At 54.3% G+C, this 27,752-nt stretch overlaps 1 protein-coding gene across 4 annotated transcripts in view; it reads left to right on the top strand.

The window, feature by feature from the left end:
• The window catches only part of PIK3R5 (phosphoinositide-3-kinase regulatory subunit 5), a 41,533-nt gene that overhangs the window by 3,146 nt on the left and 10,635 nt on the right, over positions 1–27,752 (top strand). For 3 of the 4 annotated variants that reach the window (XM_033077112.1, XM_033077109.1, XM_033077110.1), the window contains exons 2-8: positions 17,574–17,689; positions 21,536–21,636; positions 22,842–22,910; positions 23,597–23,735; positions 25,962–26,031; positions 26,643–26,817; positions 27,321–27,474. In XM_033077112.1, coding sequence (XP_032933003.1) covers positions 17,593–17,689; positions 21,536–21,636; positions 22,842–22,910; positions 23,597–23,735; positions 25,962–26,031; positions 26,643–26,817; positions 27,321–27,474 — 805 coding nt within the window. In that variant the 5' untranslated portion in view covers positions 17,574–17,592. Of the gene's footprint in view, positions 1–7,713; positions 7,792–17,573; positions 17,690–21,535; positions 21,637–22,841; positions 22,911–23,596; positions 23,736–25,961; positions 26,032–26,642; positions 26,818–27,320; positions 27,475–27,752 lie in introns of those variants that run through there. The other variant, XM_033077111.1, reaches the window with a different exon arrangement.

The raw sequence follows: 27,752 nt of genomic DNA, 5'->3' as shown, positions 1-27,752 counted from the left end.
GTTGTGATTGTGTGCCGGGCGGGAACTGAGAGATGCAGCTCTTTGGCGAAGCCTAATTAGGAAATAGGGACACTGTTGGGAATGGCTCTGCGATGTGATTTTCCTAATGAAAGCCGCTGAATAGGCAGCCTTGTAATGAAGAACAGCCTCGTAAGGGCACTGCCAATTGCTCTTCTCTAGTGTTAATTTTGTATTTCCTCTCCATTGTTTCTAATACCCTCTTGGAAAAGCTTGAAGATAAAATGCTTTATTTCCTTGCGCCTCGTATCCTGTTTGGCAAGCGGCGATTGGAGCATGTGCATCTGGAATACATGAGAGGCCAGACAGGAGCTCCTTCAGACTTGTTCATCTCTGATTTCAAGCTCTGCCACTGGAGGGGGAAAAAAAAAATCAACTTCAGCTTGCGGCTGCTGGGCGCACGGGAGTGCCCGGCTGGATGGCCGATGTGCGACTGGACGGGAGCTGGGGCTGTGGAGCCGGAGCCGGGCGATGCTCCGGGAGCGTGGTGGGGGTTTTGGAGCCCGAGGCTGGGCTGGTTTCACCTCAGATGTGTTGAACATGCAGCGGCTGAGAGCTCGCCCAGATTCAGTCTCTGGTTTGGTAAAGCCGAGCCTGGAGGCCGGACTGCCCGGGCAGCTGTGGCTCCGCGCTCCCACCTGGGCTGCTCCTTCCCGGAACGGGGCTGGAAGTCTCGGGGTGCCCGGGCACGGCCCTGGTGCCTCCCCACCTGTGCCGCCCAGGGAAAAGGACCGCAGGTGGTTTGGGGCAGCAGATGTGAGCGTGAGCCGCGGGCTGAGTGAAAAGGGGAATAGGAGAGCGCTCCCGGGCGCTGTGACAATTATCAATGACACTTATCAGTGAATGACTCTGGGTGCCGCATGGGCTTTGTATTTGTAAGAGAGATGTGGCGAGGCCTTGACTTCCCCTCCAATGTTCGGTTTCATTGCTCAAAATGCCCGCAGTGCTTGGGCTGAGAGCAGCTTGGGTGCTCCCGAGATGCTGCTGGTGCTTATTTTGGGGTGGGCTGAAGCAGAAGTGAGCAGAGCTGGCATGAGCAGCCCATGTGCTGAGGATAGGGAACAGGGGGCAATGTCCCGATGCTGCTCTGTCTGGGCAGGAAGGGCTCAGCTTCACCCTGATCTTGTGACTGCCCTAAGCAGCTGCCGGGGCAGGGAATTTGCCATGACTGTGTCCCGTGTTGGAGGATTTGTGTGGCTGCTCCGGGGTGTTCTCACTCCCGTGATTGCCGGTCCCAGTGCAGGGCTGTGTGGATGGGGCACTTTGGGAAAGGCTCGTGTCCCTGAGCTTGCAGAAGTGTTTTTCATCCCTTGCACAAAGACCCATTCTTTGTTGTCTCAAATTAGGATGAAACGCTTCCCCTTTCAGCTGCTTCCCCCATCGCTCTGTGACTATTTAAACCCTTAGCCCAGAGGCTTCTCGGCAAAAAAGCTCCCATCCTTTCAGGTGGCATTTCCCTTTTCTTATTGTTTCTGGCAGTCTGTACATGTGAAACTCCACTAATGTTTCTTCATTCTCGAGGTCCTTGTGTTGATAAAGCTCCTAAGTGGGTACGCACGAGTGCAGCTGCCTGGGGGAGTCACAACATCTCTCAGGTGTGGAGGCTTTGCAGTGGGAATGAGGGAATTCCAGGCTGGGAAAGATCCCTGCTGCTCCTCATGCAGCTGTGGGGATCCTGCCTGCAGTCTCCTGGATCACTTAGCTGGGTTGCAATCAAAGCCAACAAGGTTAATGTTCCCCAAGGGCTGCTTATTAACTGGGAATTTTCCCCAGGCTGATCGGGTCTCCATGCCAATTCCCTTAGGGAACTGCAGGGTGTGAAGGAATGGTTGCAAACCCACTTTCATGACCCAGAGCGTGGGAACTCCGTGGCCCTGATGTCCCCTGTTCATGTGCTTGGGAGGATTTGGGAGCTTGCTCTGAGGTCAGGGCTATGCCAGCCTGGCTGGAACCTCTTCAGACCTGGTGTCACCGTCAGATCCAGTCCCTGAGCTGAGGAAAGGGGCTGGAGAGTCATAGACCAGTTCATCATGTGGAGAAGGGGGCACCTCTTGCCTTGTCCTCTCCACGGAATTTTGGGCTGCCAGAGATGTAGCTCTGGCTGTTCAAGGCCAGGCCAAAGGATGCCCAATGACCTGCCCCAACCTTGCCAGTGCCAGCACCTCCTCTCTATGCTGCCTGCCCCCTTCACCTCTGCAGGTCTGGCACTGTGCCTGTTGATTCCCAGATGTGAACAGGAGGTTTGGAAAGGTTCCAGGCTCTGGGCTCATTGTTCTCCTTCACAAGGAAGTGTGGATGCTTCTGTGGCTGTTTGAGGGTGCTCAGGGGATGAAGGTTGCTGGGCTTGGCTACTGCTGGATGGGTGCCCTCCTCTCCCTGGGCTGTCCCCCCATTTGGAGATTTCCTTTCTTCCCCTCCCTGCGATGGGTATGCTGTGGTTGCACCACTAGAAGTGGGGCTCACACTTCCTGTCAGATTTGTGAATTCCAGCCCCCACCTGCCCTTAGCCTGAGGGCAATGGGGACTGGCCAGAAACATCCCTGCCATCGTGTGTCCTTTGTGGTGCTGCAGCCAGAGGTGCTTGGAGTAAACTGAAGGGTTTGGGCAACCAAGCCAGGGACTGAAAAGGCTCCTGGGTTCCCAGCAGGGCCTCCACAATGGCAGGAAGTAACTTCTAAAGCTTCCTTTGGATACATAGGGCCTTGGGGGAAAGATTTACTTGCTTGTTTATGCTGGAAGTTAATCTGTTTAGTGGGTTTGGCATTAGAGCTCACAAAAAGCCCTCAGAAATGGTTTGTAGAAATGCTCACTGCTTGTTTGTAGGGCTTTGTCTCTCACTTACTTTGTTTCACAGCTGGAGGAGTTAAGCAATTGAAGAGAGCCAATTGAAATCTCGTGTGTAAACTTGTTTTTCCAAATAGGCAGAAGGAATTAGGATCAGCTCTCCCCTCCTGCATCAGGAGGGAGCTGCAAGGGGAAGGCAGTGGGGCAGGGGTTGGGGTCCCCTCTGGGAGGGACCCTTGTGCCACCTTGCTGGGATGATCCCTGACCCTGTTCAGGCTGGGAGATATTTTTTTCAATTAAAGAAACCCAACAGACCAGCCCAGCACCCCTCCCTGTGAGCCATGGTAGCCGAGTAAGGAGCCACAGCACATTCATGGGGAACAAGAAGTGCTGGGAAGGGTCTGGGGAGGCACAGGAAAGTGCTGGGTCAGTGGAACACAGAATGGGGGATGAGAAGCTTTCCTGATATCACAGTCTTGGTGTTTCCCTTCTGCTCTATGTTGCCCTGAATGTGACAGTGCCACCCACACGTGACCTTGCACAGTGACCAGGGATTTTCCCCAGGACCACAGCCAGGGAAGGGCTTTGTACAGAACAGCTGCTGGAGGAAATGTGGGGCATGGGGCTGTGCCCGCAGTGGGAGGTCCTGGGCACCTTCCTGATCCAAACACTTCCTTGTAGCCTCTTCAGCTGCCAGCTCATGGGAAGAGCTCAGCACCTGCTCGGTGTGGGGATGGACCCCAGGCCCAGGTGTCCCACAGGCTTTTGGGAGGGTCTCCTGCTGAGCCTGAAAACACCTGGGGTTTACCACCTGCACCCCAGGTGAATGGGCACAGCCCCCGCTCCCAGCAGGGATGTCCCCTGTGTCCTGTCCCTGGGGAGTGCTGGGAGGAATCACTGGCCACTGCTGTGTCCTTCAGTTCCTTCTCAGCAGAACAGCTTGGGCTGCTGCTGTACTTTGCGAAACACCTTTTCTTCTCTCTAAATTACGCACTTGCTGAATTTTTTTATTTTTCCCCCCATCTTTCCCGTGACACACAGGAAGTCCTGTGCTGAATTTCCACCTTCCCTAGAGAGCAGCCCTGGGGTTTCTATCATACCCTGCTGGCAACACCCAGCTCCTGTCAGACTGTGACCACACCAAGGTTGTCCCCAGCCTAAATCCTCTGGGGATTTCACCTGGAGCCAGGAATTGCCTGTGATGTTGGGTGGAACTTCAACCTTCACTGTGGTGACAATGACTGGTAGAGGCTAAAATTAACTCTTGCATCATGTGGCCAGGGGTTTTCAGAATTGCTGCCAGGAACAAGAGCATTTCCTCCTCTCTGAAAACTGAGCTATAAAAGTGGGCTGCTCTTACTCACATCAGATCTGTGTCATTTTGGTTGGCCTTGGGGTTTTTGAGGAGGAGAACAGAGGCTGCTCTTACCCTGGCTGAATTTTGCCAAGCTCCCAGAGCCCAGTGAGTGGGCAGGGGTGGGGTGGGGTTGGTGGTGTCCTGGGTGGCCTCTCCATCCAAGGCCGGGTGTGGGGCATTCCAGGCAGGTTTGGAGATTTGGTGATTGCACAGTTGCTGTTTCTGATGGGAGCAGGAGGAGAGGAGATGGGTTTGTCTCTGTGCTCCTAGGCATAAAGCAAAACCCAGGCTGCTGAAACCTGCCAGTGTGGGTCTGAGGAAGAGCAAAGTGGGATTGTTCCTGTTGTGCATGTGGGAAGCTGCTCAGGAGAACAAGGATGAAAGCTGTCTTGCTTAGGAATGGCCTAAAAAGCCTAAGAATTCCACTTAGGCTGAAGAGGGGCTCCAGCTGGGTGGGGTGAGCTGCCCTCCACAGCAGGTGCTGTGTATTTGGAGATGTTCATTTGTTTAATCACTTCAGTTTTGCATAGGTAAAGTTGGAGGCAATGACTCCTGTCCTTGGATAGACCCAGAGTCACCATGTAGCTCCACAGCAGAGCAAAGAGCTGATGGGGTGCTCCAAAGTCACCAATTGATTTATTCTTTTTCCCTCTGGCTTGGACTCCATAGTTTTTTGGGGCTCAGGATGATAATCCTGAAGTTTCTGGTGGTGTTGTAAGGAACAAGACACCAGGACTGTGGTGTTGGCTGCTGTGTCTGGTGTGTTGGTGGCTGGGAAGAAGGTCACACAGAATACAGGACTGGACAAGGTCCCTTCAACCCAAACCACAGTATGAATAAACTCCTCGGGGAGCACAGTGCCCCTGGCAATCCACTGCCAGCTCTGCACAAGTGAATTGAACTGAATCCTTGTCAAGACCAGTATTTTGTAGGCCAGCAATGGCAGTTTCCTTCTTTAACTGGTGGTGAATGTGGACTTTAATCCCCCAGTGGTTTCTCCCTCTCTGAGCAGCTGTGCTTTGGGGAGTTTTTGGAGGGGAACTGGGTTTTCCTGCTGAATCCACTACTCTGGTGGGGTTGTCCTGCTCAGCAGTGATGGAACCTGGGCGATGCCATCTCTGGGGCCACTGCTCTGAGCTGCAGCTTGTGGTTGGTGCTGTGGGAGGTGTGGGAAGCCCTGGCCCAGCCTGACCTGCTTGACACTTCTTTGCCAGTAATTTTTACTCAGAGAGGGAGAGGGGGGGCTGGATGGGGGGGGGGGCAGGGTATGAACTACCTCAGGAAACACCCAAATGGCTCAGGAAGGTGAATTTGCCCATCTCTGTGACCAAGCAAGTTAAAACTCTGATCTTACCAAGCCTTTCACACAGGCAGCCAAATTTTCTTTGTGGTTTATCTCAGAACAGCAAATGTTCACCATCCCTTATTTCTTAATGCTCCAAAACCATCAGGGCTGGACAAGGGCCTTGAGTTTCCTTCTGCACCTGCCTGTAGAGGCCCCAGTGAGTTCTGCTGTCCCTGAGGACTCGGTCCATCAGACAAAGTGCCCTTCTCTCATTTTTCAAGGCGGATGGAACCCTCTTAGAGGTGGCAGATCTTGTGTGTTGTCCCCCAGTAACTCCCAACGAGGTGTGAATTCTGGATGTTGTGTTCTGACCTTGTGATTGTTGGGATGCTCTCCCTGCTAATTAATGTGCTATAATTCCAGTGCTCATACATATGCCCTCTGAAAACACCCAGTGCCCCTCTGGTGATGCCCTATAGAAGAAACTTGTAAATAGTGAATGTCTTAAGGCTGAGCCACTTTTAAGTGTGGTGGAGAAAACTTCTGGTAATGGGGCTTAACCCCCTTGGGGAAGGGATATCTTTTGCTCTAAATGGCGATAAAATTTCCATTGTGGCAGCAGAAATCCAGGCTTTGATGGCTTCAAGGAAGGGAGTGATGATTGAGTCTCATCCAGACTGGAAAACAGAGCCCTCATGCTGAGCAAATGGATAGTGGGAAGAGCCTCTCCTTCAGTTTTTGGCAGCAGCTGGTCAGGATGGAGCTGTTCTTTTGGCATCCAGGGGGAGAAATCCAGCTCCATGAACAAACAGGGAGGAGTGGATCTCTTGGCTGTGGCTCTGCTCCTCCTCACCACCAGACAGTGCTGTGTCAGGGGGAGCTGGCCCCTCAAACAAGGAGGGAAGGCCCCAGGATTGCCTGAGCCCAGCTCACCCACGTGTGCCATCCTTTAGGGGAGCTCAGAGTCCTTGCCTGGCCCTGGAGCTGCTTTCCTGTGTGTCCTTGCCCAACCCCATGGCCAGACGCCCTGCTGGGGTATCTGACAGCCCGGTTATTTCTGACCAGATCATTTCTGTGTGGGCTTTATTTCTGTATTTTCTTGCTCACAACTGTTGAGGTTCCTGGAACTGCTTGCCCCAAGACAGGGCCCTGTGCAGTCCCAGCCCCATTGCGCAGCCTGGCCGGAGCTGCCCCTCGGATGTGGCAGGAGCCTGAAATCCTCCTTCAGGATAGGAAAGGGTGCCACAACTTCCCCCCGGCTCGGAGCACTTCTCTTTTTGGCACAGCACACAGAAGGTGGGGTAAGATCTCTGAAATTGCAGAAGTGTGGGTTGGTCTTGGAAACAGTGTCCAGCCACGGGCTGGGGAGGGGATCTGTGTGGGGATGGATTCTGCTCCTGGCCTGGGGCTTCCTCCTCAGCCAAAAAGTGTCAGAATGGCAGGAGAGCCAGAGCATGGGGGGCTGCAGGCTCTGCAGGTACAGTTGCCTTCTCCTGTTTTTCCACCCTTGGGAACCACCCATGCTTGCCTATGTTTTGGATCTTGTGGAACGCTGCTGATTTCCACAGGATTATTCATTCCCACTTCGTGATGATTCTCTTGAGAGCTGCTCAGGAGGGAGAGCCCTCAGCCAGGCCCAGGCTGTGCTCGTGGGGATGCTCTTGGCTGTTTCCGCCACGGCTGCCAGGTTTTGACTGGAGTTTTCTTTGTCCTCATTTGATTACTGAGCCCTACGTGCTCAGCACTGGGGCAAAACATCCCAGGGAAAGTCGCTTATGCAAAACCACCAAGAGCTGGTGTGTTTCCAGAGACACAAAGGACTTTCCAAGGACTTTTCCAAGGTCACACCACAGCTTCTGAGCCTGGGAACAACTCCCCAGGGCAGCTGAGTGGGGGAAGAAGGACTTGGACCCATGGGAGGAGAGCAGCAGTAGTTTGGGACATGCTGGGGATGGAGATGAGCGTTCACCTTGTCCCTGTGGGCTCTGGGGTCCCACAGCCACCCCCAGCAGCATTTCCCCTCCAGCCTGGGCTGGGCTCAGGGCTCCTGCTGCAGCTCTGGGGGTCTGGGGGAAGGAAGGAGCATCCCCAGCGTGGGGAGCAGTCCAAGCCCCCCAGCTCTGCTGCCTGCTGGAGCCAGGTGTTCTCCAACTGTTCAGAGAGGAGATGCTGGGAGGGGTTGGAGTGAAAGCTGGGAGTGTGTGAGGAGAGGAGGTGCCACCACAGGGAAGTGTCTGCGAGGGTTGGCAGCGGGCACGGGCAGAGCAGAGCCATCCTGAGCAGCACAAGAGCTGCTGCAGCCCCTCTGTGCTCTCCCACATCTCCAGGGGTGGCCCTGACACCTTGGGTGAGTTTCCTTTTCTCAGCTTTTCTCAACCCTTTGTCCTGCCAGTGGCACAGTGGAGCAGCAGATCCATTGTTGGGGGCCAGAGCCACGATGACATCCTTAGATGGGATGGGATGAAGGATTATGGTCAGTAGCAGTAAGGGACAAATGTGGGATCCTTTGATGCAGATTTAACCCCAAATCTCTTGGTCCTGCGTAGGCCCCTCAGAGCTGAGTCCTTCTCTGCCAGGTGATGCCTTGGTCTGGGCTGAGGAGCTCTTCCAGCTTGGGGGGTATGCTAAAGCTCCCTGTTTTCAGAGTTTGTTGGGTTTTTTCCCCTCCCCCAGCTTGATCTCTAAGGCCTGTGCTTGGGATCAGCACTTTGAAGCCTTAATTGCAATTATGAATCTTCCTCTGTTCCCAGGTCTCCCCTAATTGGCTTCCTGTGCGAACTTCCAGAGCTGGTAAAAACAAAACTGCTGTTTTTCTGAGGGAGCTGCTGGCGTGAGACTCCCGAGCCCAAATAAAGGCAGGCTCAGGCGGGCCCTGCACGCTGCTGTGCCCAGATGCTCACAAGGGTGGCATTATATCAAACTAAGCTGATTTACATGCTTGCATTTTCAAAGTGCTAATCTAGTGGGATTTTTTTCTTTCCCCCTCCTCTCCTTTTCTTTTCAGCCCCCTCTAATCTCCAGCTCTCCCTGCCAGGTTCCCAGCTCCTTTGGCTGGAATAGGCCCCAGCTAAATCCTTTATCTGTCTGTTTGGCAGCCCTGGGTGCAGTAGTTAGCAAACGAGTGACACTTTTCCTGGCTCATTAATTAGATTTACTGAGCTGAGCGCTTGCTGCAGCAGCAAGAGTCTGGACAAGGCAGTTCTGTATTTTGTTTCTTAGAAATTTGGGGGTAAAAAAAAAAAAACAGAAAACAAACCCAATTCCAAGGCAGTTCTGGTCCCAGTGGTCAAATCCCCAGCTCCCCTGCTTGCAGCGCTGCTGCGAACACGTGGTTTTCTCGTGTGCAGCTTTATTTCTGCAATTTGCTGCTGCATGGGCAGTTGTGGCTGTGTGTCATTGTTTTGCTGCTCAGAGAGTTTCAGGAGGGGTGGCTGGGTACTGTGCTGGGTGCCCGTGGCAGGATGTCTTGGTTAAGGCAATTGGTTCTTGTGGGTTAGAAATAACCTCGGTGGAGTATCAGCATGTTTTTATGTAATATAAAAACGCTTTTTCGACATGGCCTGCTCTGCCAGCTTTGCTGCCAGGTTTATAAAGGGGATTGGGAAGGTTACAGTAGGAGATAAAAGTGAGAGGATGAAAGGAAAGTCTGGTTAACCTTTGCCTGCTACTGCTTTGCAGCTGAGGGACTGTGCCCAGCAAGAGCCTCTGGCATTCTGGTGGGAGGGAAAACTGAGGCACAGAGAGGTCTCTGGGCTTTGATTGTGCACTTGTGGCTCCCTCTGGGAGCACTGCACAGCACCAGTTGTCCCGTGTTGTCCCCATTTAGGGGCTCCTGGGGGGCTGAGGAGTGTTGGCCTTGTCAGGCAGGGACAGCCTGGGGGGGATGCTCCTGGTGCTGGTGAGTTATAGATCGAGTTGGGGAAGGGAAAAACACAACAAACATTTTGAAACACGAAGCTTTAGGATATCCCCCAAGCCGGAAGCTTGGAAGCTCCTCACCCCAAGACCAGCACGGGCAAGTCACTGATTGCAGTTTTCCACGGTGATGCCAGCAAACGCGGTGCCCTGCACAGGGGGAGCTCCAGCACTGCCCACCGGGCTGTGCAGAGACGGAGCTGCCGCGGCTCCCGGGAGGAGTTTCGCAGGTCCGGGGCTGGGGGAGGAGAGCAGAAATACCTGCGAGGTGTCAGAGCTCTGACCAAGGGCACTTTGCACTTCAGCCCTCCCAGGGCAGCCGCGGGTGTTTATCCACCGCCGGGACAGGCGAATTGCCGCTAATTGGCTTGCCCTAATAGCTCTGGGGCCAGGCGGGCTAATTAGCGGGGTCTTTACACCTCCCTGGTTAATTTGGAGAGTGCAGGGTATTCCCGGAGGGAGCTGGACTTCCCGGGAGGTGACCCCCATCAGTCTTTTGATCCTCGCTGGGGGCGAGCCAGGAGCTGCAGCTGGGAGCCGCCAGCCTGAATTCTGGCAAAATAACCTCGCAGCTACTTTGAGTTCGCATTTTGAAGTTAAAAAGCACAGAAATAACGTGAGGTCTCCCAGGAGGTAAGTGAGAAAAGGGGAATGAGTTGCTGCCAGGCCGGGAGTGCTGAGGTGGGAAGTCGGGATGTGCCCCGAGCCTCCCTCTGTGCTGACAGAGTGGCCTCACTTGGCTCAACCTGTGCTGTTCCTATTTTTAAAAGTGAAATGTTTAAAAAAGACCATGCAGGCATCTCACAGAACCTGTCCCGAGTGCCTAGCTGAATCCAGGTGTGACCTGAGTTGTGAGTACTGCAGGTTAAAATAGAAAAGGTGGGGAAGCTGTGACAAGTACAGGATAATTCTGGTGACTGGATTTTATGGCAGCTCTGAGGTTTTAAGGTGCCCTCGGGATCCCAGTGGCTCATCTTCAGCAGGGCCATCCGAGGGCACAGGATTGTGTCCAGGCACCTCTGGAATATCCCCAGGGAGGGCACTCCCCCTCTCTCTGGTCTCTGCTCAGGGCTGGGCACTGCTGCAGGGGGGAACTGCTGGGAAGTTCCCCACTCTGCTCCGGGTGTTCCACCTGCCCTTCCACGGAATTAAAGCCTCGTCCCTGATCCCAGGAAACCACGCCTGTTTCCACAGGGAGTGGAAGTGAGTGGCAGCGATTGGGAGTTCCGGAGACACAGGAGTACAGTCAGAGCTCCCGATTTTGGATGTCTCAGGCATGCTGCAGGAGGGCAGACCAGCACAGGAATGTCCTTAGGGCTAGGTTCCCACCTGGGTACTGCTGCTCCCAGGGAGAGCTGGCCTGCTGGGGGGTTGCTCTGAGCCGTGTGAATCTAAACTGTAGAGCAAAATGTCTCCTTTGATCAGGAGTGAGAAGTTTCTTTTTTTTTTTTCGGGTTTGACTTTTGCTTTTTGAATCACAGTCAGATGACGGCAAACACTGTTTTGAAGTGATGAGTTGCAAGGTTTTGTTCTGACTCCTTGAACTCTCCACGTTTCTCCTTGTGCACCCTCTGGGCAGATTAATTTTTTTAACATCCTCTCCATTCACTGAGGAATTCCCTCACCTCAGAACAGTTTCTCAGATTACTTTGTTCTTTTTGCTGGGTCTCTTGCAGCTCTGGTTTTGCTCCTCCTGTGATTCAGTTTGCTGCTTTGGTTACACACTCTTGGGACAACTCGATCCTAAATTTCAGGTCAAACATGTCCATTATCACCAGGGCTGCTCCCGAGGCCACCTCTGTGCTGACCTGTAGCAGGAATGTGGCAAAGGTGCTTCCTTGGCAGCTGGTTCATGATGCTGGGAGTGGAGTGAGTCCTGCTCCTGATGCTCCAGCAACATCTCTGTGACTTCAGCAGCTCCAGGACATCCCAGGGCAAAGGGCAGCCGAGGTGGGCGCTGCTGGGACCTTGCTCCCGATATTTAGGGTTTTTTTCGTGCCTTCAGTGGAGCCTTATCTCCAAATCTCCCGAACAAAGGTAGTTACACCTTGGAGCTGTTGTTTGTTTGCACCTCTGGGGTTTATTTTTTTGGCGTTCACAGATCCTTCACCTCCCAAGCCCAGCCTTAAGCTCTGGCTGCTAACGCTGGTAATCTTGGGGCTGGGATTTGGGAAATCTCATTGAATAACTCCCCTTTGCAGCTACACCGAGGGCTTGGATGGAGGGCTTTGAAAAGGGCTGACTCGTCTTAGGCTTTTCTGAGCCCCCTGTGGGTTTCCTGCTCTGATCCCGGAGCCGGGGCTGCTGGAGGCCAGGCTGTGCCGGGAGGGGCTGGGGCGATAAAACCACTCGTGATGAGCGAGCACAGCGCTGCTGCTGCGGGCTCTGAGCCCCGGCAGCCTCTCCTCTCTGCAGCTCAGGCGGGTCCCACACCAGGGGCACCCCTCCCCTGACTGTGTGCAAGATTTGGGGGGGGTTGGGTGGCGTTGCTCAGGGTGACACGATGCTGAGCACTGCCTGTGTCACCTGTGTGGTTTGTGCTGTCCCCTGCCCTCCCCGGGTCTTGCTGCCTCAGAACTCACTGGGTTTGCCCTTCCCTGGGAGGGAAGCACCAAAGAGACTCTGAGCAAGAAAAGTCAGTCCTGCCTGGTCTAGGGTGAGACCGTGTCTGGATTTGGGGTTTTGCACCCAGGGCACAGAATTCTCCCCATCTCCAGATTTGAGCTGGGATTTGATGCCTTAGGTGTGGGTTTGCTGCTTTGACACAGCTGATGACCAGAGAGTGCTCATCTCAGGCAGATGGCAGAGCGCTTCCCTTCTTTCTGCTTTTCCTAGATGTTGTTTTTCCTTACTTTGCATGATGATCCATCCTTTGGCTGCAGAGTGTTTTTAAGCTCTTTCCTAAGCCAGAGACCTTCCCCCTCTGCAGATCTTTCTTTCTGCCACATCCTGGTGCTGTGTGGCCGTGGTCAGCCCAGCAGACAGAGCAGCAGCAGAACTGACCACACACATGCAGTTGTTAGGTCAGGCCTCACTTCCCCCTGTCTTTCAGGAGTCTCTGAGCCCTGGCCATGGACTGACCATGGCCACCGTTGTGCCTTCCCACAGAGCTGTCTTCTTATGGCAGTGGGAACTGTGAGTTAATTTGGGCTTCTTTGTGCAAAGCAGCATCTCAGGGCTTGGATCCGTGCTGGGCTCATGCACTGCAGCACAGCCATGAGCTGGGGGATGTTGGGGATGTTGCCTGTGGTGGAGGGGGACAGGCAAGGCATGGTGGCCATTGTGACTGTCCCTCACAGGAGCCGAGCAGCCCCAGGTAGGTGGCTCACAGTGCTGTGTGACTGTAGCTGGTGGCATTTTGGATGAATCTCAGATCACCTCTCAGTTCCTCGGGCTGGGCTCATCCCCCGTTCCTGCACTGGTGCCAAGGACACCCCCAGCTTAGTGGTGCCCGCTGTGAGTGTCCAGCTAGCACAGGGGGAGCAGGCAGCCAGCCCTGGGTGTAAAATCTGGGTGCTGCTTTGCCCCTGTTGTGTCACATTCTGTAAATGCTGTTTGACACTCGGGGGACTCTGAAACTGCTTCTCACGTTAGGTGCTTTCCCTGCCTCGTGGTGGGAGCCTCTCCTTCAGCCCAGTTCTCAGAGACAGCGAGAGCAGGGAGTGAGCTCTGCCTCTGGGGGAGCTCTGCAGTTTGGCTCTTTGAGAGCTCTCCAGTTCTTGTATTTTTGGTGTAAATGAGACATTGCAGTTCAGAACGGCTGCCTGGGTAGCTTGGACCTGTTCCTTTTCTCAAGGGAGCTGACAGGCTCATACCTCTCCTCTTCCCAAAACATCAATTCCCACTAATAACTCAGGATTTTGCTTCCTCCTGTGACCAATGGGATGTCCTGTGTCATTCGTGTCCCCCAGCACCGTTATCCTGCAGGCACAGGTGCCCTTGTTATTCCAGAAGTAGATTTTCTTCTTGTGCCAGGAGTTCTGACTTCTGCTTTAAGATGAGATCACTGCCTGAGCCACTATCTGGGAGTGATTCTCTGTGTTCCTTCTCTGCTACCCCTTCCCCCATTGGCTCAGGGAGTGGGGGCTCCCCAGAATGAGGGTTTGTGGCCCAAAGAGCGAATGTCCCTCAAGGTCCTCACCGTGGCTTGGTGTGTCCTTGTCCTCAGTGTCACAGCAGCCTCTGCCCCCGCTCAGTGGGACAGGAACCCTGCACAGAGCCGTGCGGGGGTTTGGATGGCACAGCCTCCTCTGCAGGCACCCTGAGAGGATGTTTGTCAAAGCAGCTGCCTCCTGGATCTCCTGATACCCTGCCTTGGTGTGGTTTGAGTGAACATCTTATCACCCACATCTCCTGCTCTGTGCAGAGCTCTTGCTTGGCTGATAAACACACCGAGGCTGAAGTTTTTCTTGAAAATCGCAGCTTTCTCCCCGCACTGCCCCGTGTTCTACAAAGGCTTCCTCCAGCTGCTCCCTCCCTCGCTCGCTCCGAGTTTCTATCTTTGCCTCCTCAGTGAGGTGGAGGGGAGGCAGTACAATCTTGCAAACAAACAGCTGAAACTCAAGATTTTCTTCTGTAATCTAAGAAAATCAGTTTCAGTGGAGGAGCAGGTACCAGGCACATCCTGCTGCCCTGGCACAGCTCTCTACGCAGGGCACAGCTCCAAATCCAGCTCTTCCTCTGCAGCGAGGATGCATCGATGTTCCAAAGCTCCTGTTTGCCACTTCAGAGGATGAACTGGAGGAGGCAGAAAGCTGAGATGGAGCTCGAAGGACTTGATGACCTTTCTAGGGAGCCTGTGTGAGGATCTTACCTTGAAAAAAATCTCTGGGTAGGATCCCTTTGCTTTTAATCAAGTTCAGTGATTTTCCTGATGCTGCATCAGCAGCATCAGCCCAAGCTCCTGTTTCCTTCAACCTCATCAGGCTTCTTGTTCTCGTCCTCCCAGTGCCCAAAGCCCTCCAGCAACATCCATCCAGGTGCTGAGCCACGCCCTGGCACTAACCCAGGCGAGGCATCCGTGCGTCTCCACCCACTGCCACTGTTCCCGAACCTGGGCAGTGCCTTCAGGGCTGCTCCCGAGAGCCAAGGACTTTGTTTTTCCTCTCCTGTTTCCTGCCCAGGATGCTCAGCCTCGGAACAATCGGGGCAGGAAAGGGCGTTGTCCTGCCCCGAGGGTACCCGCGGGCTTTCCTCAGTGCCGGTGGAGCAGTGGCTGCTCCTCTGCTGCAGGATTCCCTCTGGGAAGGTCTTTGTCAGGTCCTTTCCTGCCCTCGGGCATCCCGAGGAGATGTTGCTGGGATTTGCAGCGGGAGGGGCGATCTCGGCTTGTGCCGCGTTTGCTCTCCTGGACCAGTGGATTTTGGAGCATGTGGTGCCTCCCCAGGGCAGCGTGGTGGAGCCATCCAGGCTCTGGGGATTTGCTCTGCAAGAGGCTGGTCTGATCCTCTTCCCTCCTTAATTTTGGATCTTTGAGCTCTTCCCTCTGGTCTCATCTCCTGGGGGCTGTCCTGGGCACCACCACTGCAGAAGGAGCTCAGAGAATTCCTCTGAGTGTTGAAGCTGGGACTCAGGTGGACCTCAATACAAGAAAAGGGATTTTCCTTGCTGGAAAGGCTGCTCTGTGCCCTGTCCCAGCGGTGCTGGAGCTGCTGATGTCACCTTGGTGACCTTGGACTTGCTCCTGGGCATGGAGTGGATCCTGAGCAGCAGAAAAGCCCTGGAAGGGAAAGGTTTCAGGGCACCAAAGGCAAATGGGGGAACCCCAGTGGGTCCCAGCTGAGTGGAAAATCCCTGTCAGGGAACTGTGATACCCCAAGGGCTTCTCGTGACCTCTGGTGACTTCACAGCTCAGCAGGAAAATCCTTTGTTGTCGTTTTTAATTCTTTTCCATATTTTTTTATTTTTTTGTGTATGTGTTTTTACAAACTTTTTCCCTCAAGCATGACAAGGGAGAATCTAAAACCAATGGTCAGCAAGTTCCCACTTCCCACCAAGGGGTAAATATTTACCAGTTTGGTGTTAGTTAACAGAAATACTTAATTTGCCTGTTTATCTTTGTGACCCACAGAGATCAATGAAGCCTCTTTTCTAAGCAGCCTTGGATGGAAATTCCCCAAGGATCTGGCACCCATGCAAGGACAATTTCACAAATAGTCTTAGCATACTTCCTAAGCTGAGCTTTGGTGTGCTGGACCTTTTCTCACTCACTTTAATCAGTGCTTTTTTAGAAAATAATTGGTTAGAAAATTATTACAAATTAATTAGTATAAATTACTCTTTTGGACACTCACACCTTCAGAGGGGATGGGTTCAACCTTATCCTGAGCCCTGACACTGGGAATTGTTTGGCATCTGTTGAAAATGGAGCAAAGCCCTGAGGCAGATGGGTTTCTCTGAGGACTTGAGGCTCCTAAAACCAGCTCTTGTCCCTGCTGTGTGGAGAGGGCTTTGCCTTCTCTGGGGTGGGGTCATGTGGAGGTGCTCAACACCCTCACAGAAAGCAAAGTGTTTTCCAAACACTTGATCTCAGCACTTGTTTTTCTTGGTGCTTTCAAGATGCTTAACAGGGCTCCTGAAAGTCAGATTACATTCTCCAGAAGTGTCCCCTGGCCTGTCATCGTGCTCAGCATGGGTGGCAAGGAGGGGACAGCAGAAAAGGTTGCAAAGTTTCTGCTGTGTTGCGGTGGACGAAGTGAGGCCTTTCCCATGGAAAATGCTTCCATAAGCACTGCCCTGGGAGAGGAGGTTCAGGTTCCTGTGTGGTCCATGGCACAGAAGGAAAAAACCACCCAAAGAGTGTGTTCTGTGGTTTGAAAGTTATGGCCATAGCTTGGGTATATTTTATTTTAAATTCCCTGCCTACTGTGTGCTAAGACACGATGGTGGGGATGGTGGGGCTGCTGTGGGGTGAGGAGCCCGTTCCCCTCTGAGGGCTGAGCTGTTTTTTGAGCTGGGTGCAGCAGAGGTGTCAGTGAGTCACTCTGGGCTCTTGCTCGCTGCATTTCTCCTGCCACAAGCGTGACTGAGCTCCTGGGCTGCGATTTCCCCACTCCTTCCCGCGGCACCAGAGTGTCCCTTGGTGTTCCTCACACCACACAGGTAAAAGTTCTGCTGCAGAGCCCAACTCCAGGCTTTGGAGGGGACCCACAAGAGGAGGGGAGCCCACGAGTCTCTCTGGGGTGGAGGAGAACACATGCACTGGGCAGGTTGGTGGTGCTCGGGATGTGCTCTCGCCTCTGGGGAGCTGCTGCTGGGTTCTCTCCTGCAGGGGCAGGGCTGGAGGTGGCTCCCTCTGTTCCCAGGGAGCTCCTACAGCCAGGCACAGCTTTCCCGAGCCCTTCTGGGGGAGCTGCTGGCAATGAAGTGTGCCTGGAGGTGGCCGTGCTGGGGACATGGGGCAAGGAGGGATGCGGAGCCTCTGCCGAGGTCACAGCGGCTGCAGGGCAGGGGTGGCTGGGGCTGTGATGGGCACAACCACTGCTGGGTACCAGCACCAAATGCTGGCCAAAGGAGCAGAGAATTAGGGCATCTTTGGGAATTTATGTGGGTGTGTGGCATGGCTGCTGTCCAGGGTGAAAGCAAAGGCTGCCTTGCAGGTGGTTTTGTAGTGTTGGCAGCTTTTATTTCTTCTTACTCGATTATTTTTGTGCATTTGTGTTGCTCCTAAACAAGAGGCAAAGAGTGCGTGGGATGGACCCATCTCTGTGCCTTGGGAGAGGAGGACACCTGGACACCTGCTCCAGGGTCCCTCTGGGCTGCGGGGGAGGAGGGAATGTCCAACTGGTCACCTCTGATTGCTCACGATCAGGGACATGGGAGCAGTGACCTTGGGAAGAGGCGTGGCTGTTCCTGGCGTCCCAGACGGATGGATATGGATTGGGTGGGATTAAACCTTCCTCCACAGCACAGTCTCTGCCAACCAAGGTTCAGGTTGCACTCTGGGCCCTGGGGGAGAGGTGGGATGTGACAGGGCTGCAGTCACAATTTCACAACGTCCTCATGTGCTGGGCTCACGTCCCCAGCATCCCTTTGGAATTTTTCCCCATTGTCATAAGGGCACAGGGACTTTTCCTTCATGTTGACTGTGTGGCAGCAGGGGGACAGTTCTGCAGCCTCTTCTGGCCACTTGGGGTGAGTTTATGACCATTGCCAGTGAACATTGGAGCCATCAAGGGCAATCTTTTATTAACTCTCCTCCTTCTTTCCTCTTAGATTCAGGAGATGAATTAAAATGCAGCACACCACGTGCACAGAGGACAGGATCTACCATGCGTTGGAAAGGTGTCTCCACGGGCTCAGCAGGGACGCTGTGTCCAGCAGATGGGCTGGTAGGTGACCTGCTAACCATGGACCCAGCCCCTGGTGGGATGTCTCACCCAGGACTCTGTCTGGGTTAGAGGGAGCTACTGGCACTGCTGGAGGCCTTTTCCCTTCAGTGGTCAGAGGTAGCACCCAGACTGGTCAGTCCTCCTGAGCATTTTGCTGGAATAGGAAGATGTTCCAGGACCCTGAGCAGGTCATGTCAGGTCTGACCTTGTAAGGGCTCAGCAGGGCAGTTGTGCGTGTCGCCAGCTGTCCCTGAGCGAGCTGGGGAGAGGAGAAGGCTTTGTTCAGCACGAGGAAAGGCTCCTTTGTGCAATCAGCAGGCCCTGCCTTGATGCTCAGGGCCCCCAAGGCGGGGCTGTGATCTGTGCTGCATTGTCACACACAGAGCACAGAGATGTTGTTATCAGTTTAACCCTGGCTCAGATACTGTGGTGACCATAAAGAGCTGAGCCTTGTCCAGGGGGCTGTGAAGGGATTGGGGCTGACATGGTGGGGGCGGAGCAGCAATGAGCAGAAATGATTTCTGAATGTCATTTTGACCTTTTTGCCTCATAGTTGTGTGTGTGAGCTGTGATTAAATTGCTGCCAAAGCTCTTGTGCATGAAAAAATCTGGGGACTGCCAGGTTCTAATTCCTTTTTGTCTGTGCAGTTCTTTCAGCCCTTTCTGCTTTTCTTTTTCCCTACAAGACCAACAAAGAGATGCTGACAGGTTCCTACCTGCTGCCCAATCCCAGAGGAATCCCTTTGCCTTCCCCTCACAGCCACTGGAATGATGGCATTTCCATGCTGTAACATCCCCTGGGGGCTTGGTGGGAGCAGTTCTGCCCAAGGTTCCTGTGTCCTTTTCTTTTCCCCTGCTTTGGGAAGCTGGCCCTGAAGTGTGACCCACATTCCTGGTTCCTGGAAGCGCAACCTCGTGCTTGGCACAGTGACAGCACGTGGCCAGAGGAGCCCTGTGGCCAAGCAGGTCACTGTGTGCCCAGAGCTCACCTCTGCTGTAATTACCATCAATCAGTTCCTGTGTCACTCACAGCTGTAATCCCAGCCCCTCAGCACTGCTCTTTGGGTTGGGGAAGCCTTTAAACAACAACTTCATCATTTTTCCAGCTCATTAGCAAAGATTGGGATGTGCAGGGCAGGGGTTGGGGTTGGGGCTGGGGGCTGTGCCCCCTGATCCCATCCCCAGTGATCTCCCCTGGCTCCCAGGCTTCTTCCTGTGCCTCTTGTGGCTTTGGCAAGACCTGACTTTCCTGGGAGAATTTTGGGCATCTTGCACCTCAAAAATCTTCTTCTTGTCCAAAGGATTTGTTCTCTGCCAGGAATCTCCAGTGTGCCCTGGTGGGTGTTGGTGGCTTTGCTGTGCCCCATTACTGCTGCTGGGGACCCCCAGGACCCCCTGAGTGCTTTTCCCCTGCTGCCTCTGAGGAGCTGCTGTCTCCATCCCAACCTGTGCAACCAGAGTGGGAAGGTTTTGGTCATTGTGGTGACAGGAGGAATTCAGGGAAAGCAGAGCACAGTGCCCACAGCCCTGAGCTGTCCTCTGCTGCCTTTCAAAACTGGAGCAGAGATCGTCACATCCTTCCCCAAGCTACAAATGACAGTTTCATAATTGCTGTCCTTTCCAGGCTGCTGTTTGTGGCAGTGTTGTTCCTCACAAGTCAGTGAAGCCTTTCATCTTGCTCTTGGCTGGGCTGGAACCTTCACCTTCCTCATTTTTCACTTCTATTTCCTAATTTCTTTGCTTTCCCCTATTTTTTTACCCTTTCCGTACACGAAAATGACACACACCACGTCACAGCGTTTTGGGCTGAGACCTTGTTGAGTTTTGTTCATTTTTACATCATTTAAAGCTTTTTTTTTTTTTTTTTTGTGCTAACTTCACACAAGATTGCTCTGGAGAAGGTGAATAATTGTTTTGAACATGTTGCTTCCCCTGAGCAAAGGATGAGGAGTGAGGGCTGTGAAGTCAGCCAGGAGAGGTTGTGAGGGTTTGATCATCCCAGATTTACAGCCTGGATGAGCCTGTGGCCAGCTCAGGGATGTAAATAGAAGATCTTTCTGCAGAACTTACTGGAGAAACCAAATAAAATGAATTGTCTGTGACTCATAGAAATCCCTCTTAGAGAAGTGAAAAACATTTTCTTTGTGGAGGAACCTCTTCAGGGCTGACCTTGCTTGGTGCTGTATGAGAGGGACCATGGTAAAATTAGAGTGTGAAAAACAAGAAAAACGTTTCATTTCTTGCTGGTGAGCAGAAAAAAAAAAAAAAAAAAGGAAGTTTTTTGTGAAGGAGAGCCCTGGGCTTGGCTCTGGTGGTGCTGGGGATCTGGCAGAATTGAGCTGATTTCTCCAGACTTGTGCTGGATTTTCCTGTTGGAAATCTCTGCCCAGGCTGGGTGGAAGTGCCAGGAGGTGTCCCTGTGCTGGACACCCATCTCCACCTCGTGTGTCTCAGCTGCTGCAGCCTGGGTTGCTGTGCTTCCCAAGGGATGCTGTAGCTGCCAGCCTCAGGCTGTTCCTGTCCTTGGGCACCTGCAACCTCCCTGTGCCAGCTGCCCCGAGCTGCCCCTTCCTTTGGGCAGTCCCAGGAGAAACCACCTTCCTCTGCTGAGGAGGCAGTGGCTCTGGGGAGGAGGAAATGGAGCCTTGTGCTTTCCACCCAGACCTGGGCTGTGTCACTGCTGACGGCACAGGAGCCCGTGCCCAGCGCCGTGGGCAGCTCGGGAGGTGCCATTTCTGCTTCGGTGCTTCTGGATTTCTGACTCGATGGTTGCCCACTCTGAGGGAAAATGCCACTCCCTGAGGTCAGGAAGGGGCTGCTTTGGGAGGACGAGGAGGAAGAGGGCATCTTGGGGCACTTCTTAGAAAAGAAATGGCAAAGCCTCATCCTTCCAAGGCTGCACATGGCACTGCTGTTCTGGTCTTGGCACCTTTGGTGCTGATAACAACCAAAGCTGAGCCCAGGCTCCCTGAGCAGCCCCTGGCCAACTCCTGCTGCCTGCTCAGAGGCTTTGCTTCCTTCTTCTCCCAAAGGAACAATTTCCTTTGGCTCTGCAGAGGCTTTGCTGGGGGCTTTGCCCTCGCAAAAGGAGGTTTTTCTTTGGGTCACTGTCAGGCTGGGTTTAGTTGAGTGGGGTGCTGGGATAAGCCCAGCTTAGTTCTGCCTTTGCCCCAGCTGGGGACAGGGTGTTCCCTGGGCTGTCTGTGCTGCTGGCAGATAAACCTGACTCATTCTCTGTCTTAAGAAAAATTAACTGGTGCTGGTTTAGTGGAGGAAAGCCGGATGGATGAGCACAAAGGCAGGGGGATGGCAGCAGCACCTCAGCTGTGGTGCTCCCACTGCCCTGCTGGGAGGTCTCCTGGGCCTCTTGGGGCAAATTCCTTGGATTTAGGGACTGGCAGGTGAAGTTCTGGTTTGTGCTCTTTGTACAAGATGCATCTTCATTGGTGATCTTGGCCCCTCCAGAGCCATGGACTGCTCCCCTCTCTGCTCCCCCTGGCTCCCGGGGATCCCACTCCCAAGTGCTGGCTGCTTTGGCACCTGGTAGCTCTGGCATGTTGGATACTCACCTGGCTCCTGGGGCAGAGGGCTCCAGCCCAGCTGGGTGTGTTGGGCTGTGATTGTGCAGGTGCTCAGGTGCCTGAGTGTCACTGAGACAAACGCTGGTGTGCAGGGTTAGGGCTGGCTCCTGGGGGGATGTGAGGTTTTTCTTCTGCCCGAATCTCACACCTGTGGTCAGCACCTTCCCTTTGACCCCTTCCCATTGTTCATCCCCCTGTGACCTTCCTGAGCAGGGTTGGGGGTGCCAGTGGCTCTGGGAGTGACCATGGCTCTGTGTCCCCACAGCTGGGCTGTGCCTGAACTGCTGGAGCCTGCAGGAGCTGGTGAGCCGGGATGCCAGTAACTATCTCATCCTGGTGGAGAAGATCCTGGGCAAGACCAAAGAGGTGACTGGGGACTGCCAGGGGGAGCTGCAGGCTCTGAGGCATCGGCAACTCCATGCCTCACTCAGGACGGACTTTGGCAAAGCGGGGGGATTTGGGGTCATAAGATATTGCTGGGTATCAGTGCTGGGGGTTGGGTGAGGCTGGGTCAGCAGGCCCAGAGCTCAGGGGCACCAGTGCTGTGTGTCCCACAAGAAAGAGCCCATCCATGGTTTGGGCAGCCCTGCAGATCCCAGGGATGGATTTTGATCCCCGCAAAGCACTGCCTGTCTCTGTGCAGATCCTCCAGCCTTCCCCAGCCCTTACCTGGCTGTATTCATGGAACTGCTGCTCCAACGCAGAGCAAATGGAAAATTTCCTGTTGTTTTTGGTGGAAGCTTCGCTCTAGGTTTCCTGCAGGGCTGGGAACTTGGGACCAAGGGCAGAATTTGCACTACACAGCAGTCTGGCAGCTGACAATGGGGTCACAGAGAGGGGACAAAACAGCAGCAGGGACAGTCAGATGGACCTGCCATGGTCCCATCATGTGCCAGGGGAGCTCAAGGCATCACTGGTCAGCAGAGTCATCCTGGGCTGCAGCCAGGAAGGCCTTGGAGGAATCCCTTGATGTGGCAGGAAACGGGGATGTGTTTCCTAAATCCCCAGTGCTGGGATTCATGTGAAGGGGTAAGTGCTGGCTTCCTTTTTGTGGACAAGAGCTGGGAGCAGTCCAGGTTATTCATGTTTATGTTCTTTTAATGGCTGGAACTGCTCTGGGTGCAGAGAGTGGTTTGGTACAGGAGGGTTTATTGCACTTTGGGCTGTGCAGGTGTCTCCTTGAGACCCCAGTGAGAGAGTTCTGCTGGCTATTCCCTGGAGTAAAGGCTGGGATTTATCCCCTGGATTTCACTGTCCTGCCCAGCTTCCCAGGTTGCTTGCAGTGGCTGGGCTGCCTGCTCTGAGCCACTTGCAAGGAATTTCAAGCTTCAGGAGCCTCAAAGGGTTGGGTGCCTGGCCAGACCTGGGAGAGGACAGAGCAGGAGGTGGTGCTGCTCTGCCTGTCCCACTGTGTGCTTGGTGGGGCCTTGGGAGTTTTCCAGCGACAGGAGGGAATCTCCCGGGTGTGGTGATGGGATGGTGGGGGCTGGAGTCTCCCAGCAGCTCCAGGGATATTTTGGGTGGTGCTCCTGTCAGCAGCTCATCGTTGTGCCCTCGGGCTGTTCCCACAGGTGCAGGACAGGTGTGACTACGACCTGGTGACACCCCTAGCCCTGCTCTTCTACTCGGCCGTGCTCTATGTAAGTGCTGCGGCTGCTGCACCGATCCCAGCCCAGGGCAGGCACCAAACCAGGGTGCCTTTGCCTGGAACATCCCAGCCCGTTTTCATCAGTTCATCCCAAAAAGAAAGATTCTGTAGAATCCAGAGGGATCAGGATCAAACAACCCTTGCACAAGCTGAGAGACAAAAAAAATGAGCTTCATGGGTTTTGAAGCAATTGGTTTTTTTTAAGGCTAGACTAATCAGAAAGGGAGATAGACAATAAAGGGGGATTTTTTTTCTTTACACTTTATAGTTGGTCAAAATACATGGGCAATGTGAATGAAAAGGAGCAGAGCCTTCCCAGGAAATACTTTTTTTATTATTATTATTAGTCCCAGCACAATGCATCATTATCCCGAGGAAATCATTGCTGCCAGATCCTGCACAAGCACAGGCTGTATGGAATTCATCTGTACGGCTTGTGAGGCTTAAAAAGGAATTTATATTTAGGCTTGGGCACGTGAGCCCCACTTGGGGAAGTTAGGAAGGAGCTTCTTGGACTTGTGCCCGGGGGATCCTGTGGCCCTTGCTTGGAAGATGGGGTGGCACAGGGGGAGCCTCTGCTTTGCTTCTCCTCCTCCCACTTCCAGCCTAAACGCTGGAGTTCTCACCGAGCACTCGGGGTCTTTGCTCCTCTCGAACCTCCTTTCCCTGTCCCTGCAGGCTCCGCACTTCCCACCCGGCTCGGACCTGCTCCTGAAAGCTGCCAGCATCTACCACAGCTTCCTGACATGGCCCGTGCCCTACTGTGACACCTTCCGGGAGCTGCTCACCTTCATCAGCAACGAACTCAAGGCGCCAGGTGAGGGCTCCTGCCCTGCCCCCGGGGCTGTGCCACCGCCGAACCCAGCCCTGCCCCCGGGCCCCTTGCTGCTCCTGTCTCATTTCTCCCTTGTTTCCTGAGTCCTGGGAGTGCAGTGTCCATCCCAAACCTCAGCTTTTGCAGGGGGTCAGGATCCTGCCCTCCCTCCTCCCTCAGGATGGTATTCCCCGGTGGTCCTGCACAGGGTGAAACTGGATTCCTCTGGAGGAGCAGGGCAGGGTGGTGTTTTTGGTGTGCAAGGAGCATCCCAGGCTCTCCCAGCTGTGCAGCAGGGACAATTAACCACATGGGCACCAATTTCCTGACTGGGTTTTAGTCTGGAGGGTCTTTTCCCCAGCAGAACACGTGCTGGCTGCTCCCCCCACAGCCTGCCCTTTGTGTGAGGTGCTCAGTGGGGGGACAACAGTGGGGCCATTCATGGGCATCAGGGTGGCTGGAGCCTCCGAGCTACTCTTCCATGGAGATTTCCATAGGAAAATAGGAGATTTCCCTGGATTGTTCTTTCTAGCCCAGACACTCCTTGTGACCCAGCTCTGGGCACATGCATGGGCAGCACCAGTGCTCCTCTTAATTAAGGATTCCTTGTGGTTCCCAGTGGAGCAGCTCTTCCAATTATTTCTCAAAGCCTTTTTTCCTAATCTCCGTGCCTTTTGGGGGCTTTTGAAGAGCTGTTATCACACAGAGCACATTGCAGCCCGTGTTTAATCCTGGGCAGCGTTTGGGAGGCCTGGGAGGGAGATGTGGCTGTTGTTGTGGCTGGGAGTGTTCCCCATGCCATCAAACTGGGAAGGTGCATTGGGGAGCCCTGGGGGATGTGAAATGCAGAGTTTCTGTCAGGGCAGTAGTTCCTATGAGATGGGAACCTGGGGATGGAGGAAAGGTGCTTTCAAAGGAACAAAAAGATGGAAAAATTCCAACCTGTGCAGTGGGAGCTCTGCACTGACTGCTTTACCCCCAGCATAAATGGCCAAGGCCACCAGGCAGGGTCTGGCTGTGTCTAGCCTCATCTCAGAGCTGCAGGGACACGGGGACACTTGTGGGGCTCCCCAGCTCCCTCCTGGTTGTTTCTTGCTGCACTCTGGTCAGGGCTGTGCTGTAAAACCTCTGGAAAGTTCTGGTGCTGGGTGGGGGTTGCTGCATCCCATTCTTGTGCCATCCCCAGTGCCCCAGGCTGTGTGAGTGGGGACTTTGGCCCAAGAGCTCTCCCCTCCCCACAGCAGAGTGAATTTCCTCCCCCTGACAAAGGGGCTGTGTGGGAGGCACTGCCTGCTGGCTTTGGGAATCCCTCTCCAGAAGCAGTGAGGATGTGTCCCCTGCAGCTCAGCTTCCAGGACCTTTTGGGCTGTTCTAGGCTTGCTTCACAGCCCCCTGACCTGCTGGGGGGCTGAGGCCAAAGCTTTTTATTGAGATGAGGCAAAGATTAACGGAGAATGAACCACTGTCAATATTTGCCAGGAATGCAGCAGCTTTGATCTGCACCCTGGGGCTGCTGCCTCTACAGGAGGGGTTGGTGCTGCCGTGACCTGTGTGGATCAAGGGGTCCCCCATGGGTGCTGGGCAGGACGGGATGTGGCTCCCTGCATAGATAAGGGCTGGATCTTGCTAATGATGGAAAACCATGAGGTTTTCCCAAGCTGTGCCCCTGTCCTGCTGACTGTGGGGCCAGGGCTCTGCTGTTGCCACCCTGTCCAGATCCATTGGATGCCACCTGCTGTCCTGGGGACAGCCCCAGGGAGGGCACCCAGGGTGTGGCTGCCCACAGCAGCCTCTCTCCTGCTGCATCAGTCTGGGCTCCATCCTTGCAGGAGGGGAGGTGGCAGTGACCTGCTGGCCCTGTGTGACACCCAGAGCCTGGGGGCTAAAGCAAGTGGGAGAAGCTGCTAAATGTCATCCATGGAATTCCTGTCCCACGTGAGCAGTGGGGCAGAAGGGATTGGGGCTTGAGCAGGTCTCCTGTCCCATCCTGTGGGTCATTACCCATCACTCTGGGTTTTTACCCTTCAGATCCTGAGTTCCCTTGCCCCTGGACTGGCCCCTTACACAATGGCTGTACCTTTTCCCCACAAGGACTCCTGGTGCTGCCATTCCCGCTCCCGGCAGGGGCTCTGCCAGATCAGTGCTGCCTTAGGGGCAGAGCCAGCTCTGTGCTGCTGGCCAGAGCAGCCTGCAGGGGTTCTGTGCCTCACTGCTCTGCTCTCTCCCCAGGAATCACTTTCCAGAGGCTGGTGAGGACAGAACAGGGGTTGCCTGTGAAGAACTACCAGAGCTCCACGGTGTAAGTGTGGCCATGGGCACTGCTTGGGGCTCTCTGTGGCATCCCCACAGGCTGGCACTGCTGCAGCATCTCCCAGGGGCTGGGGAGGAGGGCTGGGAAGCCAGGCTGAGCTGTGGGAAGGGTGAGGAGAGCGACTGAGCCATTTCCAGAGGCTTGGGACAGGATCTGTTGGTTGCCTGTGCTAGTGACCCTGCAGGTTTGCAGGTGTAGGGAAGGCAAAATCTCCTCCCCAGGGACCTGCCGATCTCAGCACATGTCGGAGAGCAGCTGGGAAATGCTGTGATCCATGATGTTGGGAGCCACCACCCCAATAGGAGCCAGAAGTGAGTTCTTCCCTGCCCTAGTGCAGTGAGGAGTGAAAGCCCTGCAGCTCTGAGCAGTCATACTTTGCACCTCACTCATGGGCTGAACCTTCCCCTGCCATCCTCATTTGTAAATAGGGAAGTGAGGTTGGGAAACAGAACTGTGCCACCCTTAAAGCTTCTCCTCAGAGCTGCACTGTCAGGAAGGAGATGTTTTGGGTTCATTCATGTCCAGTGAGGCCAAGTGGCTGCTGGGCTGGAGCCCTGGCTGGGTTCAGTGTCCTGGCCTGACCGTGTCCCTGTCCCCAGGACGGTGCTGCTGCTGAACCGCTCGGAGGTGCAGAGTGAGTTCCTGTCCATCGCCGAGAAGCTGAGCTCCAGTGAACCCCCTCAGCACTCCACACTGGTGCTGCTCCTCCAGCACCTCTACCAGGCCAACTTCGGCACCCGCTGCGACCTGCACAGGCTGCACCACCTGCTGAAGGTGGGCTTGGGCAGTGCCCACCCTGGGGTGCCACGGGAGTGGCTCAGTGCATTTGGCTGCTGCATTTCCTACCCAAAATGGGACTGACTTGGTGAAGGAAAAGAGTTTTGGTAACCTTTCTTGGAGGAAAAATGCACATTTTTCCCTTCTCAGGTTAGACCTGAGGTCTGAAGTGTTTAGTGAAGTGTGTGCAGAGGCCTCATTCCACTTTTATCCTGTCACTCCCTTCCCATCCCAAAGTGGAGAGAGGAAAGGCCCCCATATTTGAAAATCACCAGAAGTGTTTGTTTGACCAGAGAAACACTTGGGGCAGAGGCAAAAAAAAAGTCATGAAGAAGAAGCCTGGGGTGTTTTCAAAGTAGTTTTTATTTTAATTGGAAACGCTGGGGGGACTTGCGGGGGCGGTGGCAGTGGAGGGGAGGGAGTCACCCCATCAGTGATGCTGCCCATGCGTTGCCTCAGTGGAGGGACCCCTGAACGTGTCCCCTGTCTCTGCTCCACAGTCCAAGCCCCTGGAGGAGCTCTCGGAGCTCTACACCAGCGCTGCTGACGCGCAGGAGGCGGCAGCTGCCAGCAGTGACCCCGCGCTGGCCCGGGAGCGGCTCCAGGCCGTGCTGCGCGACATCGCCGGGGCTGCCTCCTTCCCCACCGTCACAGGTGAGCATCCCCCATCCCTCTTCCACAGGGCTTTCTGCCAGCTCAGCCCCTGCAACAGCAGCAGCGAGGAGTGGTTTTGCAGAATCTCAGCAGAGTGCAAGGACTGCGATAAAAGAGCACTGGTCCAGGTCCTGTTTAAAACCACACTGTGAACCACTAATGGTTTCATTAAGACAGCAGCAAAATGAGTTGTCCGGCCTTTGAACAATTCAAAGGTGAGATGAAAGCATTAAATCAGAAACCAGTGGTAGCTGTGACATCTGGTGGCTGTGCAGGTG

This window comes from Catharus ustulatus, chromosome 20 (genome assembly GCF_009819885.2).
Source record: "Catharus ustulatus isolate bCatUst1 chromosome 20, bCatUst1.pri.v2, whole genome shotgun sequence".
Classification (NCBI taxonomy): Eukaryota; Metazoa; Chordata; class Aves; order Passeriformes; family Turdidae; genus Catharus; species Catharus ustulatus.
Note: the sequence above shows the minus strand (reverse complement) of the source record. Positions and strands in the feature narration are given on the sequence as shown.